Below are 22908 nucleotides of genomic sequence, written 5' to 3' on the forward strand. Positions count from 1 at the left end.
CGGGCGTATGGGAGCCTTCTGGCTGGCTTCATCCTTCCTCCTCAACGTACAAGGACCGCACTCTCGACACCAGGCCTCCACAGACTCCCGCATCCCACTCCAATAGAACCGCTCCCTCAACAGCATCTCCAGCTTCTTCCATCCGAAGTGGCCGGCACCATCATGGTACGCCTGCAGAACAGTGGGTACATCAGCTTGGGGAATAACCAACTGGCGGATCTTCTCATGGGTCTTCGGGTTGATCAGCTCACGGTACAACCTCCCCTGATGTAGACACAGCCGGGTCCGTTCCTTCCACAAGCGTTGGGCTTCAGCTGGGGCAGCAGGGTCCATCCCAGCAGCGCCTTGCTTCACCAGGGTCTTGACTAGGTGGACAGCGGGCGCCTGATTTTGAGCTTCCTGCCACTCCTGACTGGGCAGCGGATCCAGGTTCACCCGTTGTTGGTGGACATGTACCTTCTCAGTTGGTGGCCGGTGGAATGCAGGCAACTCGATCTCTTCGAGGTCATCATCCTCGCACCCACCTTCTGACAAGTGGGGCATCCGAGAGAGGGCATCAGCATTAATGTTGACACGACCGGCCCTGTATTTGATGGTGAAGTCATAGTTGGCTAGTCTGGCCACCCACCGCTGCTCCAACGCGCCCAGCTTGGCCGTGTCCAGGTGAGTAAACGGATTGTTATCCGTGAAAGCGGTGAATTTTGCTGCGGCCAAGTAGTGGCGGAACCGCTCGGTGATAGCCCACACCAGTGCCAGGAGCTCGAGCTTGAAGGAGCTGTAGTTCTCAGGGTTCCTTTCAGTCGGCCAGAGTTTTCGGCTAGCATAGGCAATCACCTTCTCCTTTCCTTCCTGGACCTGGGACAGGACTGCCCCCAAACCCACATTGCTGGCGTCTGTGTAGAGGATGAATGGGTAGCCGTAGTCAGGGTACGCTAGGACCTCTTCTCCAGTCAAGGCCGCTTTCAGCTGATGGAAGGATTTCTCATGCCTGTCCTCCCACACCAGTGGGGCTCCGATGGGTCTACCACCTTTGGTCTGTCCCACGAGGAGGTCTTGCATGGGAGCAGCCATCTTCGTGTACCCCTTGATGAAGCGCCGGTAGTACCCCACCAGACCCAAAAACTGCCTTACTTCCCTCACGGTGGTTGGTCTTGGCCAGTCCTGGATGGCAGTGATCTTCTCAGGGTCGGGGGCGACACCTTCCGCACTCACCACATGCCCCAGGTACTGCACTCTGGGTTTCAGCAGGTGGCACTTGGAGGGCTTCAACTTCATCCCGTATTTGGCAAGGGACGCGAACACCTCGGCTGGGTGCTCCAGATGGGCTTCATACGTCTGAGAGTACACAATCACATCATCCAGGTATAACAGGACGGTCTCGAAGTTTAGATGTCCCAGACAGCACTCCATCAGCCGTTGGAAGGTTCCAGGGGCATTGCACAGCCCAAACGGCATACTATTGAATTCACAGAGCCTCATTGGGGTGGTGAAGGCGGTTTTCTCCCGGTCTTCCGGGGCCACGGCCACTTGCCAGTACCCACTGGTGAGGTCAAGGGTAGAGAAGTAATTTGCGGTTCTCAGTGCGGCCAAAGACTCTTCAATACGGGGCAGTGGGTAGGCATCTTTATGCGTTATCTGATTAATCTTCCGGTAATCCACACACATCCGCATGGTACCATCCTTCTTCTTGACCAGTACCAACGGAGCGGCCCAGGGACTACAGCTGTCCCTAATAACCCCTGCCTCCTCCATGTTCCTCAACATATCTTTGGCACAATGGTAATGTGCAGGGGGAATAGGCCTGTACCTCTCCTTGATAGGGGGGTGTTCACCGGTGGGGATGTGGTGTTGGACCCCTTTAATCTGCCCAAAGTCTAGTGGATGTTTGCTGAAAACTTGTTCATACTCCCGCACCACCCTGTATACCCCTGCTTTGTGATGTGTATGGGTATCATCAGTGCCCACGTGTAGCTGTTGGTGCCACTCATTTACCTCCCCTTGAGGCGGGGGAGTGCTGGTAGTGGGTGGGGAAACTGAGGGAGTGGCCTCGTGGATGGTGTGGTGATCCAGGGTGAGCAGCTTGGCAATGGTGGCATACCGGGGAAGCCTGACTTCTTCCTCCCCACAGTTCAGTACCCTCACGGGCACTCTCCCCTTCTTTACGACTACCACCCCTCGGGCGGCCATTACAGTGGGCCAGTGCTCGGAGGGTATGGGCTCCATCATGGCAGGGTAGTCACGCCCCTGAGGCCCTACCGCTGCCCTACACCAAATCATCATCTCACTCCTAGGGGGCACAATCAACGGAGCAACATCCATCACTCTCACTCCACCAATCTCTCCTCCTGTTGAGTTTACATGCTGGCGGTACAGCAAGGCTCGGATCTCACGCTGCACAGCTCTCTGTCGGCTCCCCGCCGCCGTGGCGGCCAGCTGTTGCAGTAGGGCCAACACATCACCCATACAGTGCTCCATCACATTGGTTCCTAGCACTATCTTCGGGTTATGATCACTGGGTTCATTCATGATCACAATCATACCCTGGTGTTGCAGTTCAGCTTGCCCCACTGTCATAGCCACCTGTTTATACACCACTTGGGTCAATGGGAGTCCATTAGCAGCAATTAGTGTTATACTAGTATCTGGGGGTGCCAGCTCGTCTATCCCCCAATACCGCTGGTACAATGTGTATGGTATGGTGGTTACCTGTGATCCAGTGTCCAAGAGAGCCATCACCGGTATGCCGTCCACAGCCACGGGGATGATGGGCCGGGCCCCGATATACCGGTCCCGCCAGTCTGGGGGGCCACGGGGTTCTACTCCTGAGGATTGGCCCAGGGCCCCAGGGGTTGCTCGTTTAACGGGCACTGTCGGAAGTAATGCCCAGGCTTATGGCACTTGTAGCAGGTTGGAGGTCTGCTCCGCGGGTTGTTAGCACTTCTCCGCTGCATCCAGGGAACATCCTCAGGGCTGTCGGTAAGCTGTATCTGTGCTGGAGGCTGAGATCTGGTCAAAGGTTGGAGTGCAGCGAGAATCTTGGCGAGGTCTCCGTCCATGCGACGGACCTGGGCTGCCAGTTCCTCCATCGTGCTGCTTGGGGCTGTAGGTATTGGAGAGGTTGGTAGGGCACAGGCCACCACAACGGGGGCCGTCTCAATGGGCCCCGGGGCTGGCTCCAAGATTTCTGAAGCTGGGGGCTGCAGCGCTTTAATGGCCCGTTCCTTTAACACGGCAAAGTCCACATCAGGGTGTTCTAGGGCCCACAGCCGGAGTTGCTTGCGATCCTCAGGGGACCTCATCCCCTGCACAAATTGCTCTACTAACATCTTGTTGCTGTCATTGATAGGATTCACCCGCTTTAGCGTGCGGAGGGCGGTTTGCAGACGTAAAGCATAGTCCCGAATGCTATTCACAGACCGTTGGCAGCACTGGTAAAACTGCATCCTCAGCTCAGCTTCAGTACGGGTCTCAAAGGCAGTCTGTAGCTTCTCAAAGATGGTGGCTACAGAGAACCGGTCCCCCTCGGCCCAGGTCTCCGCCTCCTGCTCAGTCGCGCCGGTTAACTGGCCCAGCACTACCGCTGCACGTTGCTTATCAGTCAGGGGGTACAGTTCTAGCAACGGGTTAAGCTTTTTCCGGAAGACCTGTAAAGCATCAGGTTTCCCGTCATACTGCGGTAGCCAGGTAGCTCCGGGCGCATAGGGCAAGGAGAACGGCATCACCTGAGCGAGCGCGGGGGCCGCGGCACCTCCCGCCAGTGCGGCCGGGACCTGGGCAGGCCCATTCCCATCCACGGGTGCCACTGCGGCTGCGACCACCGCTCCTCCAGCGGCTCCGTCGGGCGCAGACATCTTGTTTCCGTCCCCCTTAGCCTCTTTCCGGCCCCTCCTCTATCGGGGCGGGGTTTTGGCCTTCGCGCCTCTACTACTCGAGAAGACGCTCGAGTGGGAACTTTTCGTGCCAAAGATGGCGACTTCTGAAATTTTCCAGCCGGATACCTCCGGCAGTCACAAGGCGCACCTCTACCCAATGGCAGAGCGGTAAGATCCTGTTCGTGACGCCAAGTTGTCGCGGGCGGAGGAGGGGACGCCGCGCTCTCCCACTGCTCGGGTCCGGCTGCCGCTGCGGCTGCTGCGGCCTGCTGCTGCTGCTACTCGGTGGCTCGAGCGATGGGCCGGATCCCGGGGACTCGAGCGGCGCTCCTCGCCCGTGAGTGAAAGGGGATTGGGATTTGGGATAGTTTATTGTCCGTGACGCCACCCACGGTTGTGGTGATTTGTTGACACCACCGCTGCTCTGTATGGGGATCCCGGGGACTGATGACAGGGAGCAGCAAAGTTGTTGGTTCTCCCCTCCGTGGGTAGGGGGTAGTTGTCCCGGGGCCCAGTGATGAAGTGGGTGATGCAGGGCTTGGTGGGGTGCAGGGACGCGGGGGCAGCGCTGTGCCTTGTGGCACTGTGGTACTCACTCAGACAATGACACAGTTCTCGGTAAAAAACATGGCTAGAAAGACGGTTCCCACGGACGGCTGCACTTGCTTTCCCCAGTAGTTGACGGTGACGGTCCCTTTTTCCTGCACCTAAGATGATGATGGTTTCGATGGCTTCCCACCGGTAACCCGCTCCCCGGCATGGATATGGGCCGGAGGAGCCCTACTTTGCCCGCAGGCGCTGGCCCTGAGAAACTGGTGCCCTGGCGGTGGCGGTGTCTCTCTGTAACGGTTGGACTGTTGCCTTCAATCGGGACTTGGTTGTTGGGAGACCCAGAGGTCCCCTTCACTAACGGATTTGGCAAATTCACGGCGACTCCTAGCCTTGCCGGGATCCGAAAGGCCCCTGCCACTGGTGCTGACTGCTCTTCGTATACCGCTCCGGTACCGCCGGGCCACCACCCGTCCGCGGTCCTTCCAGCAACCTCCAAGCAGTCACCCCTGCAGACAGTCACCGCCGTCTGCTGACCTTGCTGTCTCAGTCCGGGGCACACACCCGGACCAGCTTCAGGCTTTACAAACTGTCACTTTCCTTTTACTTTAGCTTCTCTCCTTAGCTCCTCTACCACTTCCTTCTACTTCCTCCTCCTAAACTGCACTCCTCACTCCTTCACTCCCCTAGCTTAACTGCCTGGTTTTCCCGCCTCCAGGGCTGTGAACTCCTCGGTGGGCGGAGCCAACCGCCTGGCCCACCCCCTGGTGTGGATATCAGCCCCTGGAGGAAGGCAACAAGGATTTTTGGTTAGCCTTGGTGTTCCTAACTGGGGTGCAGGTTGTGGTGGTGTTATGGCCTGTGACCCCTGGCTTGCCCAGGGCGTCACACAGACGCTCCATGTGAGGAGACCCACTCTCCCCGGGTCCACAGTAGCAGAGTCCATGTGGTAACTGTTGCTACCAAAGCTGCAATGCCCTGCTCATGAGGTAAGGGCATGCCTAATCAGGAGAACTATTCTACATTTCCAAATATTGGTATTTCCTGATACTATTGCTATTCCACCTACTATATATTGGGGATAGGATCTTGGAGATAAAACCCCTTTAAGTCTAGTTATCCTGCTGAATGAATACTAAACAACAGAGCTCGCTATTTAGACATGTTTTCTTGTGGCGTATAACGGACACTCATGTTTGGTAGTCGTTCAGCAGGGCAACAGAAATAGCAAATCCCTCCATTTGTAAATGTAGTATAGCTCTCCTGATCAACTATATTCCTTACCTCATGAGCAGGGCATTGCAGTAGCTTACAGATGTGTGGTTACCGCCACTCACTGTGTCTGAACACAGGAAGCTGAGCTGACAGCCGCACTGTGCATGCGGCAGCATCTATTGTGAAGGAGGGGGCCGCGGGGGATCAACGCTGCACAGGTACCATGGGACACCGGGGAACACCGGTGGGGTTATAGGGGGTGACCTGGCAGGGCCTGGGGAGGAGTTTTCTGTCGCATGTGTAATGGCACATGCAACAGAAATCAGAGGAGTAGGGTGAATGCGGCCGTCGCACTGCTGTGCGCGCGGCCATCTTGGATTTCCAGTAGGAGGTCGGGGGGGAGACACTTTGGCGACACCGGGGGACCGGGGAGGAGATTTATCATGTTTGTTCATACCAGATGGGAGATAAATAATTTTTTACCGGCGCTGTCATTTACTGTAACGTGATCACCGGTATACGGTGTATACCGGTGTATACCGGTGATCACGTGAGCGGGGATCGGAAAAAACGGCCCGAATCATGATCTCCAGGGTCTCAGCTACCCCTGAAACCCCGGAGATTTTCTGACGCTGGGGGGCGCTATTCACTTATTTCTGCCTGCTGTTTATTTAACGGCAGATCAGAATAAGGCTACATTCACACGACCGATCCGTTTTTTGCGGTCCGCAAAAAATGGTCCATTTTTTTCACGGGTGCATCCATGTGGCATCCGTTTCTGTTCCGTATTGTTAGGTCCGGGTGGTGGATCCACTGGGCCGTGCACCCCACCGGAGGCCTGGATGCACGGTAGCCGGAGCACTAGCGTGGCAGGGACTGCTTCCCACAGGGGACGGGTAGAACAGTCACTGGGGCTTCAGAGTTCCTGGAGACAGCGCAGGAATCCGGCACAAGTGCCGGGTAGGAATGTCAGGCAATAGTATTGATCACAGGACACGGCACAAGGGGGACCTGAGCACCTAGCTTTCAAGACAAGGCTTACAAGACACGTTGATCTGGCCCCGCCCACATGGAAACGCCAGTCTTATATACCCAGCACAGCCTCATGTCATATCCTGCTGCAGCAGTGCTGGGCCCATAAGACCAGGTGAGTGGGCGCGGCCCGACACTATACAGAAGCATGAGTCAGACACATGAGACTGGGGACAGGACACAGGAGAGCACGAGCGGCAGCGGCAGCCGTGACCGCTGGACACGTGGACCGGATCAGTGGGTAAGGAACGGTGCTGTGCAGGTGCGACCGGATCAGTGGGTAAGGAGCGGGCTGAGGCATCGGGAGCGTGATACGTATACGGTCCGTATGTCATCCGTTTGTCATCCGTGTGCCTTCCGTTTTTTTGGCGTACTGCCAAAAAACTGAAGGAGGGAAAATACATAAATTTAGCCAGGATCCATAGCTTCAACCTACATGAGGCGGTCACATGTTCACTCCAATGCCATTTTCTACTGCTTTTCACAGCTTAGAGCGCTCTGGTGATCTTCCTGCGCTTGTACACTTCATATCAGTCTTTTCTGTCATTATAATGGCAGAAAGACACATCATGTCGCACTCTCCTGCATTTTGTAATTTTGCACCCTTTGGTGCCTTTCATGTGTCACTAAGGGGTGCTTAGCCTTGTATTTACCAAAAAAAATAAATACATTTTTTAAAAAAATGACGTAGGGTTCCTCCTATTTTTTGTAGCCAGCTAGGGTAAAGCAGACAGCTGCAGACCACAGCTCGCAGCTTCACCTTGGCTGGTAATCCAAAACTGAGGGCACCCCATGCTGTTATTTTAAATTAAATAAATAATAAAAAAAAAAAAACGTGGGGGTCCCCCGAAAATTGGATTACCAGCCAAGGTAAAGCAGACAGCTGGGGTCTGATATTCTCAGACTAGGGAGGTCCATGGTTATTGGACTCTCCCCAGCCTAAAAATAGCAGGCCGCAGCCACCCCAGAAGTGGCGCATCCATTAGATGCGCCAATCCTGGTGCTTCGCCCCAGCTCATCCCGTGCCCTGGTGCGGTGGCAAACGGGGTAATATATGGGGTTAATACCAGATGTGTAATGTCACCTGGCATCAAGACCTGGGGTTCGTGAGGTCAGGCGTCTATCAGATACCCGACATCACCAACCCAGTCAGTAATAAAAAAAAAATAGCAACAAACACATTTTTATTTGAAAAAACACTGCCCAAAACATTCCCTCTTACACCAATTTATTATAAAGAAAAACAAAATCAAGGTCTGCTGTAATCCAAGCGGTTCCCACGGCGACCCCTACCATAGTCAATATCCCAGTCCATGAAGAACAGAATATTCCCCATTGGCTGGGAGAGCAATGCAGTGACCTAAACTAACATCAATAGGTCAGCCCAGGTCACTGCAGGGGATGACAAGTGCTGCTGTCAGGAGCGAGGTACATTACCTGCGGTGACGATCTCCTGCACTGCTGACAGCACAGCTGTCCCTGACTTCAATGACCGCCGCCTTCACAGCCAAGTATCGCGAGAGCCTGAGACGTCACCGCTAGTCACAGTCTCGGGCCGCAGTGAGAGATGTGAAGCGGCGGCCATGGAGGACAGTGACAGCACTGAGGTCGGGATGGCGGGACTTCATCACCGCAGGTAAGCTGAGCAGGGTAATGTGTGCAGGAGTGTGTGGTGGGTGGAGCTAAGTGGGGTAATGTCTGCAGAGTGCCAGGTGGGTGGAGCCAAGTGGGGTAATGTGTGCGGAGTGCGAGGTGGGTGGAGCTAAGCGGGGTAATGTGTGCAGAGTGCCAGGTGGCTGGAGCCAAGCGGGGTAATGTGTGCTGAGTGCGAGGTGGGTGGAGCTAAGCGGGGTAATGTGTGCAGGGTGCCAGGTGGGTGGAGCCAAGTGGGGTAATGTGTGCGGAGTGCAAGGTGGGTGGAGCCAAGCGGGGTAATGTGTGCAGAGTGCCAGGTGGGTGGAGCCAAGCGGGGTAATGTGTGCGGAGTGCCAGGTGGGTGGAGCTAAGCGGGGTAATGTGTGCAGAGTGCCAGGTGGGTGGAGCCTAGTGGGGCCATGTGTGCGGGCGGCGAAGTGCAAAGTGGGTGGAGCCTAGCGGGGCCATGTGTGCGAGCGGCGGAGTGCAAAGTGGGTGGAGCCTAGCGGGGCCATGTGTGCGGGCGGCAGAGTGCGAAGTGGGTGGAGCCTAGCGGGGCCATGTGTGCGGGCGGCGGAGTGAAAAGTGGGTGGAGCCTAGCGGGGCCATGTGGCATTGAAGACATCAGTCATGGCTGGGGACAGGTGAGTGTGTGTGTGTACATGCCGAGTGAAGGAGGGGTGGAGCCGAGGGGGGAAGTGTCGGCTCCCTGCACACGTAAACATGGTAAATATCGGGTTACTAACCAAAGCTTTGCTTGGATACCCGATATTTATCTTGGTTACCAGCTTCTGGCAGGCTGCTAGCGATGGCTCCCTGCACACTGTAGCTGTAAAAAGCCACGCTTTTGCTGATAGAACCGTTCTCGAACGTAACTCGAACTGCCGAACTTTTAGCAAAAAGCTAGAGTTCTAGTTCGATCTAGAACACCCCCCAAAATCACTCGAACCACGAACCGCGCTCAACTCTATTTGGGATATCACACAAAATCCCAATAAAATACATTTAACCCTCTTCACAACCATGGATGTGCCTATACATCCTAAAATGAAAGTAGTTTCCAACCAAGGACGTATATGTACGTCTTGACAAACGCACGGGCACAGGCGTTGTGCCCATTGCAATCGCCGCTGAGGACTCTCAGCTTTCCCATAAGCTGAGCCCCGGATCTCACAGCCAGTAATGGTGCCCGCACTTTCCCTGGCTGTTTAACCCCTTATATGCCATGATCGATATCGATTACGGCACTTAGGGGATTGGGAGAGTGATTGCGCTCCCTCTCCTCTCCGATCCTCACCATGGTCATCCGAGGTCATCATGCCGGCCACCGGGTCATCTAACTATGGAAAGTTTCAGGATCATGCTTTGCAGCATGATCACTGAAACTTCTAAGTGCAGCTATGACAGCTACACTGTACTGCAATGATTAATAAAGATACTGACCCATGTAAGAACTGAGTAAAAAAGTTTTAAAAAAAGTTTTTAAAAAAATGTACAAATATTTGTGAAAAATGAAACAGAAAATATAGAATAAAAATTAAAACATTTTAATAAATAGCTATATTTGGGTAAAAAAAAAAGTACATATTGGTATTGCTGCGTTCGTAACAACCCAATCTATAAAACACCAGTTAATCCCTTCAGTGAACATCATTGAAAGAAAAAAAAGTTGCAAAACTATGTCTTTTGATCAGACAGCTGACAACAAAAAGTGGAATAAAACATGATCAAAAAGTCCTATATAAATAAAAATGGTACCACTGAAAACGTCATGTGTCCCTTAAAATACAATCTGTCACACAGCTCCACCAGCAAAAAAATAAAACAGCTATAGCTCTCAGAATACAGCAATGCAAAAACTTTTTTTTTTCTATAAAATAGATGTTATGGTGTAAAAGTGGCAAAACATAAAAATGTAGTACTGCTGTAAGCGCACTGACCCAATGAATAAAGCTATCTTATAATTTTTACGACATGGTGAACGTCGTATAAAAAACAACAATTCCCCTGAATTGCTGTTTGTTCTTGATTTTGCTTTAAAAAAAGTGGAATAGAAAGCGATCAAAAAATATTATGTGGCCCAAAATGGTACCAATAAATGCACCAACTCATCCTGCAAAATATAAGCCTTCACATGATTCTGTCAGCAGAAAAATAAGAAAAAACTATAGCCTTCAAAATTCAGTGATACAAGAACCGTTATTTTGCAAAAAAACAAGCTTTTTTAGTGTGATGGTAGCCAAACCTAAAAAAAACTATATAAACCTGGTATTTCTGTAATCACACTAACCGGAGGAATAAAGCCACCTAATCACTTGCACGTGAATGCGTAAAAAAATAAATACAGCCAATTCTTCAATTGCTGCTGATTTGTTCATTCTGCCTCCTAAAGATTGCAAAATTGTGTGGCTCATATTTATCCTTTGTTCTACGCTAAGACTTTACACCAGGGATTACGTGTAAGGGTGTGCGCCCATGATCAGGAATAGCAGCGTTTTGGACACAGCGTGTTTTCGCTGCGTCCAAAACATTGTGTTGTGCAGTACAAGCGCAGTGGGGGGGGATTTATAGAAATACCATGCTCAAAGTGCTTCTTTTCTCCGCAGTGTAAACTGACATCTGTCACAGTTTCCTGAGCCACAGCATGTCAATTTATGCTTATGGAGATGTGGGTGTTCTCCGTAGGGAGAACAGAGCGAAATTCCACAGTGCCCCAAACACTGATTGTAAGAACAAGCAGCTGCGGTCTTTTGTGGAGAACACTCATATCTCCGCAGGAGAAGATACTCTGCATGTACAGATTGTGGGCACATACCCTTATTATCTGAAAAACATGATTCAGACAAAATTACTAATGGAAATTTCCCTGCAATGAAGCAGAGGGAGTCTCTTTGAACTCCTGTCTGACCTATGATCCAGTGGTGTCCATCTTTTTACTTGTCTTTTTAGGTGTGCACAAAAATGAACAGAGGCCAAACGGAGTCCGGAGAAACTCTTGTCTCATTATAATGAATAGATCCATTGGGGGTTTCACCTGAATCCCGTATTTCAGAGATGTAGATGGAATCCCCATTGTAAGTGCTCAGCAGAGAGCACATGATATACCTGTATGTAAATAGATCCAAAATGTTCTCTACTCTAAATTGCCACCATATAGCATACAGCTCAACCCACAAAACCACAAGCCCCCACTTAGATCTGTCATCTGTTAACGGACTTATAGGGGGTTTCCACATTACTGGTAGCAAAATGGCTCTGGACAAGAGTTATGCACCCCCTCCCCGCCAAAAAAAAATCCAGTCAAATCTGTGCTCCAAAATCCAAATGCCCCCCCTCCTTTCTGAGCACCACAATGTGCCTAAACCATAGTTAACGTGCACATGTTTGGCATTGTTGTAGTAGTGAGGAGAACCCACTTAATTTACAGAGTGTGTGTTTCCAGAACAACAAGCTGGGCACACTGTATGGGCACTATAATGTACTGGGCACCACAAGGGCTTATTTGCAATTTTAATTCTGCAACGTTCACTGTGTTTGACTCCACGTTTTTTTAAAGAGACTAAATCATCAGTACATGAACTCCTAGAGTGTAATTTTCCAAATTTAGACATGTGGTGTATGTTATTTATTAACTATTTTGTGTGACATAGCTCTCTGGTTTAAGAGCACAAAAATAAACATTTTGAAAATTGCAAAATTTTCACCAAATTTGCGATATTTTCACAAATAAATTAAAATAGCATCCTAAATTTATGTCGAACATGAAGTACAATATGTAACGAAAAAAAAAACAAACTCAGAATACCTGGGATACATTGACGTGTTCTAGAGTTAGTAACTCAAAGTGACTTTGGTCAGAATGGAAAAAATTGGCCTGTCCGTGAAGGTGAAAACAGGCTGGGGGGTGAAGGGTTTAAAGTGTAACCGTTGTTTTAACTTTTTTATGTTGTAAATTAATAGTACACATGAAAATAAACAACTTTGTATTAATCCTTATTAGACAGATGTGCTTCTTTCTGCCAGAATTGATTGGTCATTATCAAAATTCTCAATTCTGTGGTAAAATCTGTATTCAGTGAAGACTTTTCCATTACTGAGATATGAGATGAGAGCTGTTACTGATGCGATTCTATATAGATAGAAGAGAGTGGAGCTATAGGCAGGGGGTGGAGCTAGAGGCATAGGGAGGAGCTAGAGGCAGAGGGAGGAGCTAGAGGCAGAGGGAGGAGCTAGAGGCAGATCTCTGCCCCCTCCTTCTATCTACATAGGACCTCATCAGTAACAGCTCTCATCTCCTATCTCAGTAATGGGAAAGTCTTCACTGAATACAGATTTTACCTCAGAATGGAGAATTTTGATAATGACTGATCAATTCCAGCAGAGAAAGAAGCAAATTTGTGTAAGAAATATTACAAAGTTTCATATTTTCATGTGTACTATTGATGTATAAACTAAAAATTAAAATGACGGTCACACTTTAAGTTTGTGGGTGTAACTAGTGATGAGTGAGCACTAAGATGCTTGAGTGCTCGAAACAAGCAGGTCAGATGCTTAGACGGGCTTTGCTTGATTACCAAGTATAATGGAAGTCAATGAGAAACTCGATCATTTTCCCAGAAGAGTCATTTTAAGTATTGAGAACTCGATTTCAGTACCGAGCAGTCAAGCATCTTAGTGCTCGCTCATCACTAGCAGTAACGTGAAAAATGTTGAAAAGTTCACGGGGTATGAGTAGTTTTTCAAAGCACTCTTCTCTTGCATCTAATTCTTAGATTTTATTGAAATTTATAGAAAAAAATATGATACATACATTTCTTTCTAGGCAAAACATTAACAACTTTCCAGACTTTTTGCATTCCCACTTCATTCCAAGCAGAAACTGTTAAATTATAAGATGCTGCACTGGAAGATGTGACATTTATCTCAGGTCCTGGAGAAAATAAGAGAAGACATGGTCCTTTATTCTAATCAGAATATCCATTCTATAAAAGGTGACTTTCTCAATCATATGCATTTAGCTGACATTACCTTTATTATATCTGTGAAACGCGGCTGCACCAAATCCAGTCGTCTGTACACTTCCATTAACACCCACACTGGGGGTTCCATCACCAAAATCAAATATGAAATTGGCCTCAACATCGGTAAGTGCCTTAAGCTGTATCAGGTCAGTTGAGTAAAACCTGTCTGCATTCTTGACAATATCAGAGTGATCAATTCCGGTTGTAATAAAGATTGTAACATTGTCGATGGCATCTAAGACTTTAATACTTTTTACAGGAGACTTGATCTGTGGGTTACTATATTTTGATGCAGTAATGTAATACATCCCAGAAACATTTGTAATTACATTTAGAGAACTGAAAAAAAAAACATGGAAAAGTAAGCATCCACTCAAAATAAATGACATGCAAATATCAAGTTTCAATATTTTGGATATTTTAATTGCAGTAATAATGATTATCATACAATATTCCAAATGTAAAAGACTTGGCCAAAAAAGCTCAGGTTGGATCTAAAAGCAGATTTAGTAACAAACTATATACAATAAAAAAAAGCTTTCTCTGACTGATGAGGCTGGTGTATTTACATTGAAAATCCATGTCAGATTGGCTACATTATACTGCAATAAAAATAAGCATTTTAACTTATATAGTATATATAAGTATAACTATAAAGTGAAATAGCTGATAAGACTAAATATATTGAATCTCCATCCACCCACCCAGTCTGACTGACTCCAGCAGCTTGTACTCAGCAGTGTTAGAAGCAAATAGGGACACTGGAAACTGTAAATCAGGCTAGGGGGCAAAGATCGGATAACATTTTCATAAAGGATTATACAGCCTCTTTGTCATGGAATGTCAGGGTAATTACCCCAGCTTTATCATGTTTAAGACATCTACTCAGTAATGTATACAGTTATTATTGTGAAATCTGGTGACAGAACCAAAGTGAGCATGTACACCTCATGGCTTTGGGCCTCTGCTCTTGGCATCACTATGGTGTCTGCGCATACCCAGGAACTAATTGGTGATGCGTCCTGGCTTCTGGTCATACACGGTCTGCCTTGATGGCTGGGTGCCAGGTGGCTGGTGTGCCCAGCACGGTGCATATGTGCTGACAACATCAGATCCCATTTGCTGCTCTCTGATCATGTGATCAGAGCTCAGGACATTTAAAGCCTTGATTTATAGGTGAGTATATCAGGCCTCCTGAAAAAAAGAAGTCTAAACACACTTAGCAGAAAATGAAGGGAACCATAGAAGTCTAATTAGCTGCCCACCCACATTAGGAATACAGGGAAATTGTGACAGTGTGTATCATGTATCACACACTGTCAAAATTCAGCAGGTTGCTGTCACATTGAGTAACTGTAGACTTTTCTTCTAAGACCAAACAACCTCTTTAGAAATGAGGCATTTGTCTATTTTTGCTGACGGAAGAAGAAGATGGGTAATAAGAAGAAGGGGAAGAAGAAGAGGAAGAGGAGGAAGAGGAAGAAGTAGAAAAATAATTTTCCATATTCAAGAGCACTTATTTTTTAATGTATTTATGACCTTACCTTCCCAGAAGAGAATGGTTATTGAATGGACTATAGACAGTCCATAGATATGAAACACCTGAGCCAGACTTCAGAGATAATGTAGCATTGATGAAGTCACCTACTTTTATTATAGGTGATGTAAGCATTATAATCTCAATAGCTTCTTCTATTATAGCTACCGCCATCTTCCTTGCTGTGCTGACTAAATTTGTAACTTCCACTGAAACATTGTAGAGAGCCGCATGACTATATCTATGGAGGTGTGTAAAAACAGAGCAGAAATGTTGCTCAAGCCAGCAGCCCTTGGCGAATTCTTGTGATTGGACCTGGATGCTTCCACCATCTCCAAAATTCATCAACACTGCATACTGTTGGTAGGGCTTCACAGTAACAATGAATTTGGTAACATGGCCTATAGTTGTTTCTTGTGTAATCAATGTAACATCAAATATGGGATACTGGACAATAGTGTTCATGCTTGCGGAAAGGCGTCCTGCTTGGTTTTCAAGTTCAATATGCACAGTCAAATAACAAGGAGCTTCAATATCTAAATTAAACTGAAATAAAATTATATTAATAGTTTTAAATGTAGTTCTACAAGAATGATATATCGGCTTGACTTATATATGAGGGCTCTATCATTTCATTCTGAAAAGTATCCAGAACATGCTTAAATTCTTAAAACTATACATTAAACAGAAAAAGAAACAAATAAGAAAACCACAACCTATATCACCTGCAGTCTTCTTTAAATAAAAGCAAATCGTTTGTGAAATATAGAATTGGAAGTAATTGTTAGATAGCGTGCACTTATTCTACACACAGGCAGAGGAATAGTTTGCTACTCCTGTACTGGATGAATCCAAAGGTTAAAAAGATTTACTAAGCAAAATGTGGCAGTTATTTCAGGACACTTTTTTAACACTCAAGGGACACTTCGAAAAGTGTCCAGTAAAATAGAGGTGCAGATATAGAACAAGTATATCAGATTTAGTAGGAGCACTTTTGGAGCAATATTTTGGTATTTTGGAACAAAGTACAGCAGTCAAAAGGATGAAAAAGGAAGAATATGACATGGCCAGCTAGTGCCAAGCTCATTGCTGTATCCCCATACATATATATATATATATATATATATATATATATATACTAGAAGGTGGCCCGATTCTAACCCATCGGGTATTCTACAATTTACGTATTGTGTAGTTCATGTATGATTTTTGTTATATATATTGATGTTGTTGTGTGTAGTTGCCAAGTGTTTGTGTAGGGCGCTGTAAATGTTCTGGGTGTTGTCTGGGTGGGGGGGTGAGAGCGGTGTTGTTTATGTGTTGCGTTGTGTGTTGCATTGTTTGTGGAGCGCTGTGTGTCTGTAGCGTTGTGTGTGTGTGGTGCTGTGTGTGTTGCGCGGTTTGTGTGGGTGCGTGTGTGTGTTTTGGTGGGAGGTATGTTTTGTGCAATGTGTGTTGCGCGGTATGTGCATATATTTGTGTGTGCCGTGGTGTTTGTGTGTTGTGTGTGTGCAGAATTGTCTGTGTGTGTGTGGGTGTCTGTGTAGGGTGGTGTTTGTGGTTCCCAGTGTGTGTGTGGTGTGTTGTGTGGTGCATGTGTGGCGGTGTGTGTGTGTTTTGGGGGGAGGTGTGCACCCCCCCATCGTGGTCCACCCCCCATGCTGTGCACCCCCATCGTGCTCCATCCCCCATGCTGCGCACCCCCCATCATGCTCCATCCCCCATGCTGCGCACCCCCATCGTGCTCCATCCCCCATGCTGCGCACCCCCTATCGTGTTTCATCCCCCCATTCTGGGCACCCCCCATCGTGGTCCACCCCCCATGCTGCACTCCCCATCGTGGTCCATCCCCCATGCTGTACCCCCCATCGTGCTCCATCCCCCATGCTGCACTCCCCATCGTGCTCCATCCCCCATGCTGCGCACCCCCCATCGTGCTCCATCCCCCATGCTGCGCACCCCCCATCGTGTTTCATCCCCCCATTCTGGGCACCCCCCATTGTGCTCCTTCCCCCATGCTGCGCATCCCCCATCATGCTCCATCCCCCATGCTGCGTACCCCCATCATGATCCATCCCCCATGCTGCACACCCCCCATCATGCTCCATCCCCCATGCTGCGCAACCCCATCGTGCTCCATCCCCCTTGATGCGCACCCTCCATCATGTTTCATCCCCCCATTCTGGGCACCCCCCATTGTGGTCCACCCCCCATGCTGCACCCCCCATCGTGCTCCATCCCCCATGCTGCGCACCCCCCATCGTGTTTCATCCCCCCATTCTGGGCACCCCCCATCGTGGTCCACCCCAAATGCTGCACCCCCCATCGTGCTCCATCCCCCATGCTGCACTCCCCATCGTGCTCCATCCCCCATGCTCCGAACCCCTCAGAGAGGCGTATAATAGGAGGATTATAATAGGAGTATAATGGGAGGAGTATAATGGGAGGAGTAGTCCTGGGGAAAGAGTATAATGGGAGGAGTTGTCCTGGGGGGAGGTGTACAGGTGCCTAACATAGCGGGGGGCGTGGCCGAGCGGGCATAGTGTGAGGGGGCATGGCCGAGCGGGCATAGTGTGAGGGGGCGTGGCTTGGCGGGCATAGTGTGAGGGGGGGGCGTGGCCGAGTGGGCATAGTGTGAGGGGGCGTGGCCGAGCGGGCGTAGTGTAAGGGGGCGTGGCCGAGCGGGCATAGTGTGAGGGGGCATGGCTTGGCGGGCATAGTGTGAGGGGGGCGTGGCCGAGTGGGCATAGTGTGAGGGGGCGTGGCCGAGCGGGCATAGTGTGAGGGGGCATGGCCGAGCGGGCATAGTGTGAGGGGGCATGGCTTGGCGGGCATAGTGTGAGGGGGGCGTGGCCGAGTGGGCATAGTGTGAGGGGGCGTGGCCGAGCGGGTGTAGTGTGAGGGGGCGTGGCCGAGCGGGCATAGTGTGAGGGGGCGTGGCCTAGCGGGCATTGCGTGCGGGGGTGTGGCCTGGCGGGCATCGCGTGTGGGGGGCGTGGCCTGGCGGGCAGCGCATGTGGGGGGAGTGGCCTAGCAGGCATCGTGTGGGGGGGGTGGGCCTGGCCAAACGGTTAATCCATGTGGGGGGCGGGGCCAGGCCGAGCGGCCAATCCGTGTGGAGGGGCGGGGCCAGGCCGAGCCCAGCGGCCAATCCGACGGATGTCACTGTAAGGACACAATGTCACTGTAACGACACAATTTTGGAGCAAGACAGACAGACAGACAGAATAAGGCAATTATATATATATATATATATATATATATATATATACTTTTTTACACGTTGTTTTGAATTTTCACTCACAATCTCTGTATCCCCATGTAGAGTAGAGGACTAAACACCAGTATATTCACCTATACTCCATAGGTTTGCACACCATCTTAAACCAATCCCTCACATCCCTTTCCCCCTGACTTTATTAAATAACACGAGGAACAAGTGTTTTCATGTCTTTATTCATTCATTTATTTGTTATTTTTTCAGTATTGCCTTTGTTGGAATTATCCATGTTTCTTGGGATCATACTGTTTCAGACACTTTTTTCTGTTATTATTATCCTGTTTCTTCTTTTCTTCTCTTCCCTCCTTCTTTTTTTTTTTTTTTCTTCTTTACCATGTGGCTCTGAGTCATCAGCTCTGAGTCATACAGGCAGTCCTTAATGCATAAATGGCTGTTTGCTCCTTATATATAGGTCCAAGCGGCCTTGCTGTAATATGATTTCTTTTCCTGAGGAAGGAGACGGATGTCTCTGAAACGCGTATGAACTGTCAAATAAAAAGGAAATCTTTTAATTTACACGCATCAGTGGTTTTTAGCGCGGCATAAACCCGGTCTTCTCTTCTACCTGTGTGATACAAAATTCCTCTCCCGGGGCTGCAGCTAAACCACCGGGCACTCACAGGCTATCATAAGGGGTTGTGACTGGCACAACCTCACCAGGTGAGTGCTTCTTTGTCTTGCCTGTCTACCCTCATACCGGGTAAGACCTTATTGCGCTTTTTTCCCCCCTACAGTTTTACAATGATTCTGGTTCTTGTCAGGCTGCTGTGATTGGTTATTTTGTCCAGTTGGGTTTGGGAGAGCTGTGCCTGGTTCATCTGGACCACGTATATATATCAGAGCTTTGTGGTGATGGGAGCTTTGATCGCTACTCTGTAGGTGAGCCCGAAATGATAGTGCCCTCTTCAGAACCGCTAGGTGTAGAGGGAATCTGCCCAGCTCGGCCCGACAGGCACTGTTGGACGTGCTTCGATGGACCTGGAGAAGGTGCTTACAGAATTCCAGGTGGACTATTTCTGTTGGGCTGGAATCCCACCTTGACCAATCTGGGTTAATGTGAGGGCCCCAGACTTCGCTGCCGTACAGGAGGATTGGGGCCATTATCTATCTATATATACATCCATCTATCTATTATCTATCTATCCTTTTTTATCTATCCATCTAGCTATCCCTCTATCCATCTATCTATCAATTATCTATCTGTCTGTCTATCTATCTATCCATTATCTATCAATTATCTATCTATCTATCCCTCTATCTCTCTATCTATCCCTCTATCTATCTATCTATTATCTATCTATCCCTCTATCTATCCATTATCTATCTATCCTTTTTTTATCTATCCCTCTATCTATATATCTATTATCTATCTATCAATTATCTCTCTATCCCTCTATCTATCTCTCTATCCCTCTATCTATCTATTATCTATCCATTTATACCTCTATCTATCTATCTATCTATCTGTCTATCTATCCATTATCTATCTATCCATCTATCCCTCTATCTATCTATCCATCCATCTATTCATCTATCTATTCCTCTATCATCTATCTATCCATCTATCTATCTATCCTTTTTTATCTATCTATCCCTCTATCTATCCCTCTATCCATTATCTATCTAATTATCCATCTATTATCTAGCTATCCATGTATCCATCTATCCATTTTTTATCTATCCATCTATCTATCCATTATCTATTTATCTATCTATCTATCCCTCTATCCATTATCAAATCAAATCAAATCAAATCAAATAGGCTTTATTGGCCCGACCAAAAAACTATTAGCATTGCCAAAGCAAAAAAAGAAGTGTGAAAGGGGAGTGGGTTAGGGTTGTGGGGATCGGGTGTTGGGGCCACAATTTAGGGAGTGATGGCCCATTTGGAGGTCTTTAGTACCCCTCATCTTATGACAAGTGGAGACATATTGGGCGGCGATCTCCACCATTGATTCCTCTTCCCCCAGTAGGATGCGGAGTTTCCTCTCCTCGTCCATGGATGGAAAGTCCGGGGTATGAGTGGTAAGTTTCTGAAAGTGGGAGGCCCTCACTGCTGAGTATTTGTCACAGTGCAGTAGGAAATGCGTCTCGTCCTCCAGAGCCCCCTGCTGGCAGTGCTGGCACAGTCTGTTCTCCTGCGGCTTGTATGTCTGTCGGTGCCGCCCTGTTTCCACCTCTAGGCTGTGGGCACTCAGTCTGTACAGGCTAAGTGTCTGCCTGTCTTTGGGGTGGCGTAACCTTTGCAGATATGGGGCCAGAGTGTAGTCCCTCCGAAGTGACCGGTAGATGGTGAGTTTCTGGGCGTTCTCTAATTCACTCTTCCAGACCTCTATGTATTGCATCTTGCTGCTCTCTGAGATCTCTTTTATTTGGCCTTTTGTCAGGGTGTGTTGCTGACTTTGGCTGTACTGGCTGCCGGGGTTCCTGGCTTGCTCTGGGCTCCGGCTCAGCAGGGCTTTATGATGGTAGGAGCTGGGGTTGCTGTTCTGTATGTGTGCCTGGTGTGATAGTGCCCGCTTGTGTATACTGAGCCATAAAGGGAATCGGCCCAGCTCTGCCCGACAGGCTATGTTTGAGGTGCTGCGATGGACTTGGAAGAGATATTTGCAGAACTCCAGATGGAAGACTTCAGTTGGACTGGGATCCCACTTTGTTTGGTCTGGATAGGTCACTGGGCCCCATACCTCGCTCCCATACAGCAGTATAGGGGTGATGACGCTGTCGAATATCTTGAGCCAGACTCTCACCGGTGGTTTGAGGTGGTACAGTTGTCTTCTGATAGCATAAAAGGTTCTGCATGCTTTCCCTTTCAGGATCTCTGCTGCTTGCTTAAGGCTCCCAGTTTGGCTTAGCTCCAGACCGAGGTAGATATAGCTGCTGGTCTTCTCCAGTGTGGTGCCATTTAGTGTGAGGGAGGGAGTAGAGGTTTCATTATACTTCCTCTTCTGAAACACCATGACTTTGGTCTTCTTTTGGTTGATGGGCAAAGCGCATGTGGTGCTGAATGTTTCTAGCACAGCCAGACTATCTTTGAGGCCTTTCTCGGATGGGGAAAGCAGCAGGAGGTCATCTGCGTACAGCAGGATCTTCACCTTTTGGTCATGCAAGCTGAGACCTGGGGCGGGGGAGGATTCCAAGGCTCAGGCCAGTCCATTTATGTAGATATTGAATAGAGTTGGGCTCAGGCTGCAGCCCTGTCTTACCCCGCGGCACTGCCGAAAGAAGGCCGTCCTTTTTCCATTAACCTTCACGCTGCATCGGTTCTCAGAGTATGAGCTCTTGATCACGTCATAGGTTTTGCCACCTATTCCACTCTCCAGGAGTTTAAGGAACAGGCCTGGGTGCCACACTGAGTCAAAGGCCTTCTTGAAGTCCACAAAACATGCAAATGTTTTCCCCTGTTTTTTGTCGTGGACGTGGGTCTTGATGAGGCTTTGCAGGGTGTCAATGTGGTCCGTGGTGCAATGGTTTGGCATGAACCCAGCTTGGCTTCTGCTGAGGGTGTCCCGCTGGGTGAGGAAGGTGATGATCCTTTTATTAATAATGCTGTTAAACAGTTTTCCCAGAATGCTGTTAACACAGATCCCTCTGTAGTTTGCTGGATCATATCAGTCTCCATTCTTGTAGATCGGCGTTATGAGACCTTGATTCCAGCTCTTTGGGAAGTACCCGCCACTCAGGACATGGGTGAATAGTTTAGCCAGTGCTGCATGTATATCTGGGGAACTGAATTTGATCATCTCTGGCAGGATGCCGTCACTGCCTGCGGCCTTCTTGCTTTTCATAAATTTGATTCTGTCTTTTATTTCCAGCACACTGATTGGTATGTCCAGAGGATTTTGGAAGTCTTTGATTGTTTCCTCCATGTCCCTGAGTTTAGTGGTTAGGTGCTCCTGTTCTGGAGTTAGGTCTTCTTCTGGTATATTCTTGTAGAGGCCTTTAAAGTAGCTGTGCCAGATGTTGCCATTTTGGATGTGGAGCGTGCTATGCTTGGACTTCGTGCCAATATGACTCCAGGTTTTCCAGAATGAGTTGTCCTGGAGGGAGTCCTCAAGCTTCTGTAGTTCTTGGGAGATGTGCCTCTTTTTTTTCTCCTTGAGAATGCGCTTGTATTGCCTCTGTAGGGTGTCATGAGCTGCTCTTAGGTCCCTGTTTTTGGGGTCTCTGTGTTTTTGGTTTGAGGCTACCCTTAGGGAGTTGCGTAGTGACTTGCATTCTTTGTCCAACCATTTTTGGCCTTGTTTGTTTGAAGGTTTCTTGGGGTTGGTCTTTCTGACGCCTGCTAACTCCGCCATGATATATAGGATGTTGTTAAAGTCATTCACTGCCCGGTTGACTCCTTGCTGGTTTGATGTATAGCATCTTGTGTTGAAATTTACAAGTAGCTCTTGGATCTCGGTTCTGTTGCTCATGTTGATGTATTCAGTGGATAACTGTTTAGGCCATTTGTAGGATGGTGTCAGGTTGTGGAGACCGGTCAGGTGGGGCTTATCTGTGTATTGCTTGTCCGTGGATCTCATGTACAGCAGTGTCTGGTTGTGGTCTGACAGGTGAGTTTCGGGGGTGACTATGAAGGCATTTATTTTTGCTGGGTCCATGTCGGTTATTGCATAATCCACCACACTGCTGCCAATGTGGGAGTTTAGTGTAACTCTCCCTAATGAGTCCCCCCTGATGCGCCCGTTCACTATATATAACCCCAAGCTCAGACACAGGTTCAACAGGGTTCTGCCGCTTTTATTCACCACTCTGTCAAAGCTGTTT

General features: G+C 48.6%; 1 protein-coding gene across 1 annotated transcript in view; it reads right to left on the minus strand.

Annotated features, from left to right (window-relative positions):
• The window catches only part of PKD1L1 (polycystin 1 like 1, transient receptor potential channel interacting), an 884746-nt gene that overhangs the window by 612671 nt on the left and 249167 nt on the right, over nucleotides 1-22908 (minus strand). The window contains exons 14-16 of the mRNA XM_075316120.1: nucleotides 14869-15407; nucleotides 13332-13663; nucleotides 13114-13260 (exon numbers count right to left, since the gene is read on the minus strand). Coding sequence (XP_075172235.1) covers nucleotides 13114-13260; nucleotides 13332-13663; nucleotides 14869-15407 — 1018 coding nt within the window. The remainder of the gene's footprint in view (nucleotides 1-13113; nucleotides 13261-13331; nucleotides 13664-14868; nucleotides 15408-22908) is intronic.

Source organism: Anomaloglossus baeobatrachus, chromosome 6 (assembly GCF_048569485.1).
Source record: "Anomaloglossus baeobatrachus isolate aAnoBae1 chromosome 6, aAnoBae1.hap1, whole genome shotgun sequence".
NCBI lineage: Eukaryota > Metazoa > Chordata > Amphibia > Anura > Aromobatidae > Anomaloglossus > Anomaloglossus baeobatrachus.